Below are 12,312 nucleotides of genomic sequence, written 5' to 3'. Positions count from 1 at the left end.
CCACCGGAAGTAAGCTGATGGATAACAAGCTGGACTTGTTTTATCACGATTTCGGCATCGCAGTTTTACATCTTTTTGGCACCGGTGTGATGTAAATATTACAAAGCCTGACCGGTCAGGAAACCACCGCGTCGAGGAAAACTGGAATAACTTGACAGCGCATGCTTTGAATTAAATTGTTCCGCCACATCTAAAATAATGGAATAAATTTGGCACATTTTAATAATAATTTGATGGTGTTTGCGCCGTTTGCGGCATGGCAAAATGACTTCGAAAGTACTTGATCTTGTTCCGTGCTTTCTTTTTGCTTGCCGCGTGACAGTGTCTTCGATAGGAGACCACTTTGAAGGTGAAACTGAAATGGCGATTCAAACGCGAAGTTCAGCCGGATTCGTCCTTCGTATACTTACGAAATCAACTAGTAAGTAAAGATATGTAAATATGTAATTAACAAATGGTAAACACCACAGCGCACACTATTGAGTTATGGTGCACGCGGGAGGTTGCTAAGCACGAAAGAAACGTAAGAGTCGCTCGAGGCGATAGCCGAGAGCGACTTTAGCTGCTCGAGTGCTTAGCAAACCTCCCACGTGCATCCCTAACTCAATAGTGTACGCTGTGGTGTTTACCATTTGTTTTATAACACAACATTGATACATTGTAGCTAAAGAATTCCCTTTTATTTAACAAATCTTACGTGACCAGAAAAGACAAGCGCGCGCGGAAAAATAGTATTTGCATTTGCTCACGCCAGTAGCGTACACCCATGGGCAAATGGGGGACGCTAAATTGACCAATCAGAACGCGAGCTTTACTTTGGTTATGTTATAATTATATTTTGAGGCGGTCAATCAATTGCTCGAATTATGCCAAAAATTATGCTAGCATAATCTATAAATGCCTCGCTACAAGCAGAGATATTCTTAGCGACAATTCTCGGTTGGAAATACTTCTCTTAATTGCTGCGTTATGAAGTGAGGCTGGCTGAATCTTGAAGTGCTCTTGATATGGCTATCAAGCAACGCGAAGTTTGTTTTCCTAATTAGAACCCTTAACCATTATATGATAGTTTTTATTACATCGCTTGCAGCGCCCGTGGGCAAGATGAAGCGAATCCTGTGTTCTGATTGGCTACCCGAGCGCCAGCGGGCAAGATGGGCCCATCTTGCTCGCTTGGGATTGCCCGTATTGATCCCGCGCAAGACAAAAAATGGAATTAGAACTAAGTTCGTAATTCCTGCACAATTTCGGCCATGGAAATGCAGAAAGTGGCAGAAGATAGTCAATCCAAAGAAAACAGAAACGATTCTTGTTGGAAACACAGTTGGCTTTCTTTCCCGGATCTCGATCAAAGTAAATTAAACAAGTCATTCTTAACTCTTAATAAAGCCAAATCATTTTGCAATATAATAAATCCTTTATTAACCAAGCTTGTCAGGTCAAGATGGCTGAATATTAGCCTCGTTCTTTTTTCGCATTTTTATGGACTTCGACTTCGTTTCGGCCACAAAAATGCAAAAGAAGAACTCGGCCGAAATCCTGCTCTCTTGAACTCACGCTCGGTTAATATAGCGTGTATACAGTGAATTGCGTCATTTGCATTTTTCTTAAGTATCGCTATTTTTTAATAAGAATGACTGTGTTATGAAAAGACTGAGAAACTGACGTCATCATGCAATCTAGTGTTTTAAAGTGAGTTAAAGTTAGTTGACAAAACTAAAGTGTGTTCGGGGACACAATTTCTATTCACCCGCGGGCGCGCCATGCTTTCTTGGGTCAGACTTCGCTTCTTTTTTCCCTCCCGGTTCCCTATAAATTGTCTGCACCACGGCGAACCAATCTTTGCCGATGACGTTGTGACCCAGTTCTTTTAAGCCTTCTATTACGTAATCTTGAATGCGATATTCCCCACCGGCTTCGTTTTCATAAGTTACACTCTGATCAGGTACCAGTTGTGAGTGCAATCGAGGTTTGTTTACCGCCTCAGACAAGTCATAACCAAACCAGAGTTTGTTCATTAACACCTGCAGGTTCAAAAGTATATTTTTGCATTAATTTGCACCAATATGCACCATATATCTACAGTAGCATAGCACTGCCAGTTCGAATCCGCTCTGAGGAGGATTCACTGAATCAATATCAACCCTCATTTCTGAGTAAATCTTCGATTCTACCAAAACCTTAGGAAATCTTGGTGTGTCTTACAAAATCTCTTCATTGCAGTTTTAACAGCTGCGCGACAGTATTATTGAGGACGCATGCGTGCCGGCAAAGTTGACGTTCGGCAGCATACCAATGGACAAAGAACATTGGTGGAAAATAGTGGAAATAGTAAGTACTTGGTTATGAAAATTTCCTTATACGTCCAGCTTGTCTTGTCATAAGTCAATTGTAGTTATAACTGTAACAAGTGTTTACGCAGTTCAAAGTAAATGCCACTTGTTCTCGCGCTCGCTTCGTTTTTGAATGACAAACTCTCGCTAATTTTAGTTTGCTATGATGGCGGGCAGCTCGCTTAAATGCGTTATTTCGAGGCGTAAAGTCTGAAAATCACGAGTGGAAAGAGTTCAATAGAACCCCATACATTAATTATGCATTCCACTTCATAAAAACTAAATATAAAGGTTTCTTTGCAACACTCTATGCATAATTAATGTTGGGGTTATATGGAACTCTTGCTTCACGAGTTCGAATATATCAGCGAGGAAAAACTCGTTTAAACTGGTTAATTGTAGGGGATCGTCCAACCAATATCGGTGTATTCATTTACTTAGTTTTTGTCCTGATGAAAACATATTTATCAAATCGTCAGCTTGCTTGTGCGTGCGAGGTCTAAAACTAATGCAAGGGCTAGAATTAAGCAGACCCTTTGTTTGGAAAATTTAGATGATTATAAAATGAGTAAATTGTGATTTAGTGAAAGGAAAAAGTGCAGAAACGATCCACCCTTTCTTTCTGAGCACAGCTTGACATTTTCGTAGCTGCTAGGACCTTGTGACAACTTAGAGTAAGTTTTTACACCCGCCTGGATGTAAATAGTATCCTAGATAACACTCTGTGAAATGGTATCCGTTGCTATTTTCAAATTGCAAATGTCGGGAAACTTTTACTCGTAACTTCATATTTTCATTGAATAAGTGACTTCATCGTTTACCTTAACTTACTTGTGTACCCTCAATTTAAAATTTAATGTTCCGATGTCAGCCGGCATTAATTTGCCAGGTACTGGACAGAAGAACATCTTTTAATGACGAAGTGCTCGGTATCTTTTGATCGCTTTACCAACTTTGTAATGTTTGGGATTGTAATTCTGGTAGCTTATTACGAAGTACAATCATTCAAAAGTGGTGGTGGTGGTTAAAAGTAAGAGTTGGTTTCGTTCAAGTAAATATCCACCGGGGGGACAGATACAGCTTATCTAAGCATCGTTTAAGTGTGAATTGAACCCATCAACGTTATAATTATTCATAAACAGACATGAGTGGATTTACCGTTTCAACCCGGGTCCGTTTTCCTGGAAATTCTATACGAAAAGAGCAACAATTCCATTGGATTTCCAGGTGCACAATAAAGATACAGAAGTTTCTTGTCCATTTGTTTCTCTGCGATCTTTCCCCCTCCTCTGTGGATAAAGTTGGGTGGGGCACCCACCCTGAATCCCACAACAATGTGTATTGTTGTAAGATTCAAGGAACGTAGATAAAACAAAAAATACGATTGGACGTACCAGTGACACAGCTGTGGTTATCCTTTTCCCACCAGAAGCACCGATTACGAGGCGTACAATTCCGCTGTTATCAGTTAAAATGGTGGGACACATGGAGGACAACGGTCGCTTGCCTTTCTCAGGAAAATTAACTGGTGAAGGAGAAATACCATCTACTCGTTTGTCTCCAGGAATATCAAAATCTGCCATCTCATTGTTGTAGATGATGCCTGTTCTGGTGGATCGATATTTAGCGCCGAACCTGTTGGAAAAACATAACAAAACAATTTCGTTACTGTTAAAGAATGGCGCATGTTATCATGGTAAAGATTTTACAAACTGCTGCGAAATTGACAAAATGACGTAAGACTCAAGTCCTAACCAACATTTTGGTGTGTAGTATCGTTGAGTGTACGTATTTGTACGAGTTTTGCAGTATTTAGTCGAGCCCCTAGGGCGAGCCAAAAGACAAACAACGAGTAGAAAATACTCAGCGATACTACACTCCAGGTAATTTACTATCCAACTGCTGTATTTTAGTTAGATATAGACTAGGTTTACACTAGAGGAAATTGTTCCGGATTCGTGATGAATCCGAAACGTTTTAGTACCGGATTGATTCTGCCGTTTATACGAAAGTGGACGAATCCGAAATAAAAACTTCCCGGTTTGGTCGTGTCTCCGGGGATTTTGAATCCGGAGTTTAAAGTGGGAACTTTGAATCCGATAACTTTTGAATCCGGAAAGTTTAGTCGTGTCACCGCTTTTTTTCTCGAATCCGCATGCAATCTTTTGAGTTTGCGGTGAAACCAAAATGGATCTGGTGCTAACATTGTTGGCGGTCTCCGGTTGGCTAATCTTGTTGCAGGTTCAGGCCATAAATTTTATCATGTGTACCGCAGTATTTCTGAAGAAACGCAAATTATTTTTGTAAGGAAGTTTAACGTCAGCCACACTTAATCGCCGACGACGTAGACTGCTTGGCATCTGTCCAACTCAAATTTGCCTCAGTGGCATCTGGATCTACTCTACCCTTTTTTGGTAGGGGCACTTTCACTTTGTCGATCGAACGACGAACACTGGGCTTGGTAACCATTCCATTTCGAATGTTCCTGGAGTTTTCGTTGTGATTAACCGGTCAGGAATCTGAATATCCTTTCAGTGTAAACGCCTACGAATCCGAATGCTCCAAAATTAATGAATCCGGAAACATTTATGAATCCGGAAAACTCTCCTCTAGTGTAAACCTAGTCACAGAGACCGGTTAAACAGATTTATTTTACAATACAAAATAACCAACTGTCAAATATCGCGTGCTATTATCCAACTACACTTCGTAGAGTACAAATAACGCCATAGACGAGTACAAACATCACGCGGTATTTGTACTCTAGAGTACCGGTTAAACAGCTTTTCTCGCATCGCGCAAGCAAGGAATTGAATTATAGTTACGAAAAAAAAATGGCGGACAATTTGAATCATATTTCAAATGACGAAGAGTTAGAATGGCTGGCAAATATACATCCAAGTTTATTAGATGAATCGAAAGAAGAAAAACAGCTAGACTACTTTAAAATTTTTTCATTATTTGAAGAAAACAGAAACAGCAACACGACAACGCGCCAATTCCGTTTCGCTTCGCATACTTCCGTCCCGTATTCCCCGTAAATAATAAATATCCGCGAAATTCGCCCGCACTGAAATAACAGTTTGGTGTGTTGGATAATAAATAACTTACTAGACGTTTTGTTGTGTGGTATCGCTGAGTATTTTTACTCGTTATTTGTATAAAAATACTCAGCGATACTACACAACAAAACGTCTAATAAGATATATATACTTGTAGTCGATTTGCGCGTTATTTGTACTCTACTTGATGCTGTTGGATAAAGAATGCAGGCAATTAACTAGAAAATGCACGGATTTCTGAGGTTATCCTTACGTGAACGTCTCTATTTTTCGAGTTGAGCCATAACATGTTGATAAGTGAGCTTTAAATACTTAAAAACAGGAGTACCTTTTTTGACTGCGCGAGAGCTGGTACTAGTGTCTCGTCCGACAAAATTGTAACATAGATTGTAAACAAAGTCAGGAGTCTGAGGACAATTATTTTTGGTATGTTTTTTTCAGGTCAACTCACCTCATGTTAATAGTGGATGTCACAGAAACTGCATCTCCATTTTCGTCCAGAACAGACACGTGTGTCGTACCGTAATCAGCGTTCGAAAAGGAATTCCCGTAATACGATACATTCTTGTAAGTCGTATTATCCCGTATTTTTTGACGTAGGTAGTCACCTAGTAGTGGATCTAACATCATTCGTGCTTTCTTTGAGGAAAAAAGTAAAAGTTGCAACATGTTACCTGAGTTTTTGACCCTTTACAAACTTACATCAGTTTGCTTATTCCCCATTCTGTTCTCTTTACATTCAGGAATAAAAACTCTTCCTTAATTGTTGATGGTTTCCTTTATTCTTATCACCTTCATTGCTTTTGCTACAATTCAATCACCGGTTGGTTCAAAAATTGCATCGAAGAAAACTTGTGCTTACCAATTACTATCTGCAAAGAAGAATCAAGATGAATACTCGTGGTCTTCTTGATGGATCGAATTTCATTTGGTCACTGACGTTTTCTTGAGCTTGCAGTGTAAGGAGGGGTGGGTGGAGAGATTTGAGGGGAATCACACGGTTTTCAGCCTTTTGTCTGGGCAACGGAGGGGAGATCAGTCGTTGCCAGTGATGTATGAAAAGAGGAGGGGGGATTGTAAAAGATTAACTGCCAAATAACTGCAATAAGGTGGGATGAAAATAATATTAGAGGGCCATATCGCCAGGAAAACGGGTAAATTTTATCGCGAAACAACCAAATTCCTCCGACTCACCACGGCAACGAATAATGACGAAGCAACAGAACAAGAATAAAAGTTTCTATTCTTTGGATATCCAGGAAACATGTGCGCTCTTCGGCAAAGTGTTTTTGTACCATAAAGGCTTGTTACTTTGGACTACTTTGGTTATGGGTTGACAAGCCTTAACCAAACAGCCAGTTGGAAAGAAACTAATGAAAGTGTCACTTTTGTACCACCTGTTACATGTCACCTACCCCTACTATCCCGATATGAAACTCGGGATCTCCAAGGAGACTGCGCCATGCATAACTGAACTTAAAGGACTCAATGATTCGGTGATACGTGAGCACGTCATCGCGAGCTGATGATGGAATGTCATACCCTACAATGGAAACAGTCCAGATCAGAAAGCTGGTTTTATAAATCTTTTGAGTAAAAATTTTACTTAAGTGGCTTGGCGTGAAAAAAAAGTCGTAGCAGGGTAATGGGTCAACCAACACTGTACGGAGATGTGCTTTCATTTTCTTTAATTTTAATTCAGCTTTAGCTAAGTTAAGGTCACGCATACTTATTTTAAACAGCCTCAGGATACTTGGATGATGGCGTGTTTTCGATTAATTCAAAAGACAAAAAAAAATAGTCTGTCATTTCAACATTACATAAAGCACTTAATTAGAAAGGGAACTTTCCATATGCTTTCGGAGAGTTTTCTCTATAAGAAAGTTAAACGTCATTTGGTCAACAACTCCTACCTCTCAAAATGTTTAGGATAAGTGCCAGCACAGCGCCACTCGTCGGGGGTGGAGTCAGGTACATTCTCATGTTCGCGATGTTAGTCTGGTATGGCTCTCTTATTATCGGCTTATAATTTCTTAAATCTCTGTCAGTCACCTTCCCGGTCTCATTGACTTCCCTCATGTCATCTAAAATTTCAGTAGCGAGAGTTCCACTGTAAAAGGAGTCAGGCTCGTCACGTACTGTTTCCAGAGTCTTTGCGTACTTTTCGTTCTTAATTTTATCTCCTTTTTTAAACGGCGTGTTTTTATCAGTAAAGAGCAGCTCTCTGAAATATTGAAAGTGAAAGAAGTGAAGACTTTATTAGCACTGTTATGGCCGTCGGAGAAAACAAAAACTGGGTTCCCCGCGAGAAATCAAACCCCAGACGTTTAGAATCCCTGCTCTCCCATTTAATTGGCAACTAATTCTCTATAGTCCCCCCTTCAAACTCTGCCGGTTGATCCCTTCTCCCAGTTCACCTTGTAAAAACATGCGATGCCCGCCCCCCCAAAAAATCCTCCCCTCCCCTCCCCAGGTTATGTATATTTACTGGTCCCTCAGATTATTTGCTTTTGTGCGCATTGCAGTGGCAGTGAGCATAAGCGGTTTATTTGTTATTTGTGATCAGTGCTACTTTAACACTGATAGAGCGTGTTATCTACATTAGAGTCAGTCACCTCAATCCTGGGTCGTTTTCAATATATTTTATAATATTTGTCGTCGTCTTTAGTGCATCATCCAAAGCTGGAGTTACTTCAAATCCATCTTTGGCCAAATCAATGGCGGGTTGGAGAAGGCGTTCCCACGGTAACCGACCATGTCGTTTCCAAGCCTCGTAGAGACCGCGCACCTCACCAGGAACAGCAATAGACAGACCACCTAAAGTGATAAAATGATCTGGTGGGTGTTTTTGTGTGATTTTTTTTTTCAATGTTTAAAGATTACTCGATGAATTGAAAAAACACTCAAACTAAGGTCTGTTTAGGAAAGGTATAAAGGTTTAACCGTATATTTACTGCATGCAGACCATTGTTGTAATTATGTGGCTCAATGCAAGGCAGTCTCTGCAGAGACCTTTTAAGTGGTCCAATAAATTGTATAATGAAATCTTGTAATAGTTGTAATAGTTCCTCAAAGTCCTTGTAAACAAGACTTGATTGGCGGATTTACGTGACAGATATGTGAGGAGGGCACCAAGGAAGGAAAATTTGTGTTTGTGTGATTAGTGAAGTTTATAGGTAGATCATTTCATTTGTACAGGACTGGATATTAAGGCATATAAACTGATATTTAACAAATGGAGAGTAGTTTAGCGTGGCTGCATTTCGTCCGCAACATTTTGACCACCGATGAATATCGTTGTCGATAAATGTACAGACCACGCTAAATTAACCTTAAGTTGGCGTTTTTTTCGAATTTTTAGCTTGTTAATCATGTCGTTGGTACTGTCTGTTTAGGTAAGGTATTTCCCTTGACGGACATTACTAGATATAGGAAACAAGGTATTTAAATTACTTTGACGCGCTTATTTTCTTGCAAGATTTAAAGTACAGTCAAAGATTCCAAAACTTTGAAGTAGAGAAGGTAATGAGGTTTGCATTCATTAATAATAATAATAATGATGATAATATTTAATATTTATGTAGTGCAAATTAACGGAAGATATCACGAGGATATGATCAAATGCGCATCTTGAAATACACTGTATTAGGGAAAAAAATCAATTAATCTATTGAAGCGGAGAAAGCTATAATTTAGAATTATTCATCAAGACAGAGGTGATAATATCCACCACTTTCACCAACACAGAGGAGAAGGATTGTCTTAGTGTATATTTATATGTCGCAGAGACCAAACAATGAGTTTATATCTGTTAATATACTAAAAATTGTCGGAAATTAAACTCTTGACGCGCAGATATGTTTCACCGGCTACTCGGAGATGAACACTTCATGCTAATCACTTCCGACTTCCGAACTAGCCAATCAACGCGCGCGAAAAGCACTATTTGGTATATATTAATCACTATTATTGCTTCCAAAAAGAAAATAAAAAACATCCAGAAAAAAAAAATTAATGACCTATCTCGGCTTTTTCCCTGTTACCCTTGAACATGTCCTTGTCGGCTGTGGCTGGGGCAGTTTCTCTGAAGTCGATGACTGTTGCTTTCTTTAATGTTTGATTGTACACCAACATCACTCCCCCACCTCCTATCCCGGATGAGTGCATGCTGACCACACCCAAACAGAACATGGCGGCGATGGCAGCATCCACTGCGGAACCGTTACCTTTGAGGATCCCGTTTCCGATTTCAGAGCATTTTGGTGTATCCGTGGCAACGGTCCATCTATCGTAGCTGCCAGATGATTGATCGGTGGAACCTCCTAATATCCCACCAAGAAGGCTACTCATCCCCAAAAGTGAAATCACCCCCGTACCCACAACTATTGTGATCCTCCTAAAAAGAAAACAGTCAGATTAAATTATTGGCTTGATTTTAGGTCGTAAAAACTGAATGCTAGTGTTTGCTTCAAAAAGGAAAGAGTTAGAAGGACTTAATGATTACAATATGTCAGGAGAAATAATATTGTTTATTTAAACAAGAAGTCCTCAACAGTTGTGGCGCACGAGTGGCGGTTAGCACAAGATATTTCCTTTATGATAGACTTCCCTTTAATTAATAATGAATAAACAAGCCAAGTGTTGTTTTCGGTCAAAAGATAGTCCCTTACGAATTGTCAGTTTTGTCACGCAAACGAAGCGACGGTTATAATAATAATAATAATAATAATAATAATAATAATAATAATAATAATGGAAGTGGCCGATGTCACTCAGTGCTAAGGAACATATGCATGCAGAAAGTTGTAGTCTCTAGCTCCCTTAATATTGCCAGGACTTTCAAGGTCCTATCGGACTAAGTTCTTCCAACGACGTTAGTTTTAATTATAGGTTTTAAAGATTTATCTCCATTTTAGGGTCTATGGGTATACCATTTTAGAACTCTTAGGTTTATTTGTGTCTGGACTTTTAAGGTCCTATCGTACTAAGTTCATTAAACGACGCTTGGTTCAAGCATATTTGTTTCCTTCTAGGGTCTAGGGACACAATTTTTTAAGATTAGCTTTTATCTATGTAGTAGTGACAAATGAATAGGCTACGCCTTTGGCGCCCTATATCAATTTTATTTGTAATCTGAAGCATTCAGAAGTGTATACCATAATAATAATAATAATGACATTATTTAAAGAGGGTTAACACTTATAGCCAAAGGCTAATAAACTTATGGCTCTCGGAACATAAAATTACAAACTAAGTTAAAAACCTAAATTTATGAGAGACGCGAATCAAACTTCCGTAAAATATAGATATAAATAGCTATAAAAGTTCAATCCTAAAATGGTCTAAATGTTGCTGCGTTGCGAAGATCGTTTTAAATAAATGAGTTTTTAAGGACTTAAAGAAGTCTGATTTTCTGATATTTAGGGGCACATTATTCCAAAGTCTTGTTGCCGATAGAGCAAAAGAACGGCCTCCTTCAGTCTCACGCTTATAATAAGGATTGATAGAATTAAAGCTAGCATACCGCGTGCTTCTGTCATATCGTGTATTGTTAATTGCTAAGTGTTCATTGCGATAGTTCAATCGGAAGAGAGCCATCTACGCCCTTATAAAAAGTAGCGGATTTGTTAACTTTACTCTGTTCGTAAAAAGGTATCCATCCCAGCTTATTAAAAAGTGTTACAGAGGGTGCTCGAAGGTCGCGTAAGTTACTTTGTTTTGAAATTAGAATTTGAATATGCGTCAAATTTTCTTCCCTGGAAGAGGGATTAGTGCTAATCATGGATTATATTTAATGGTATTTGTTGAAAATATTTTCCGATATGTGTACTGGAAACAAACTTCATACAGCGATACATTTTGAAACGGTGAAGATCTGAGAGATCATGAAAATGCTTCTCAGCTACATGTTCGACTAAAGATGTCTTTCGCAAGCGATATAAATGCAAATTTTAGTTCCTTTATATTGGACAAGCATGCTAGTTGATTTTACTTGTAAGTTGTTGTGGTAAAAAGTCTTGGCCCAGTTAACTTCGAATGATCTCCACTAACCTGGCGGCGTAAATGAAATCTAAATTATCAAAGCGATACGAAGGATAAGGATAAGTATGTCGTTGCCGGTGTAGTTTTCTGGGAAACCCACGTGCTATCACGCCATTTAGCACGAAATAGATCGAGCTGGAAAACTCCGTGAACTACCTCTGAAGCAGAAACTTAAATTTCGTGACACATTCAGTTTGTAGAATATGACCTTTTTTTATCTTCTGTTTCATTCTGTGTCATCACTGGTTACATATTTGAGGTTAAAGGGGTTGAAAATTTTGCAGAATGTGAATCGATTTTGGGTAATGCTATCCATAAGTTTCCACACTTTGGTTCTGTCCGGACATGTAAGTTCATCACAACGAAAACTGCACATCGCATATACGGAGTACTGAGAAGAAAGCTGATAATGCTTACCAGTTTTCCCTTATCGTAGCTTCCATTTGGCGATGAAAATGCGTCTTGGACGTTGCAAGAAGGTGTAAAAGTCGCGCTCGATTCTAGCGGATTTCCCAGAAATCGTTAAGCCAGACAACCCGTGCCCTCACCCCTAGGGCTGTCTACTCAATCGTCTCTTGTCTTCAAATTTCTTCGACTTAGTAACACACTTAAAATGTTTTATAATACGTTAGGTATAAGAGATGCGAGCTCAGTTTAATGAGCTTTATGATATGTAAGCCGTTTCTCTGATAGAATATTATATTAAAGGTCCAGATTCTTCACATATTAAACTCATTGCAACATTTTGCTTATGTCTTATCGGGTAACGCCAACATCCGGTGAAATCGGCCTAAAAATACGCAGTTTTTGTCAAACTATTGTCTTTCGTTCTCAAACTAGGATATTTTTCCCAAATGTACCACCGGAAGTAAGCT

General features: G+C 39.1%; 1 protein-coding gene across 1 annotated transcript; it reads right to left on the bottom strand.

Moving 5' to 3' along the window:
* Positions 1-658: 658 nt before the first annotated feature.
* On the bottom strand, positions 659-11,979 carry LOC148717500 (glutathione hydrolase 1 proenzyme-like). The gene is made up of 8 exons (XM_088743787.1): positions 11,855-11,979; positions 9,415-9,791; positions 8,011-8,212; positions 7,309-7,619; positions 6,811-6,938; positions 5,847-6,034; positions 3,728-3,968; positions 659-2,024 (listed from the first exon to the last, which is right to left on the bottom strand). Exons 1-8 carry the CDS (start codon positions 11,878-11,880, stop codon positions 1,743-1,745), a joined length of 1,755 nt encoding a protein of 584 aa, XP_088599913.1. The 5' UTR covers positions 11,881-11,979; the 3' UTR covers positions 659-1,742.
* Positions 11,980-12,312: the final 333 nt, after the last annotated feature.

The sequence above is a fragment of the Stylophora pistillata genome, chromosome 13 (assembly GCF_964205215.1).
Source record: "Stylophora pistillata chromosome 13, jaStyPist1.2, whole genome shotgun sequence".
Lineage (NCBI taxonomy): Eukaryota > Metazoa > Cnidaria > Anthozoa > Scleractinia > Pocilloporidae > Stylophora > Stylophora pistillata.
The sequence above is the reverse complement of the archived record's forward strand: the minus strand, read 5'-3'. Positions and strand labels throughout refer to the sequence as shown.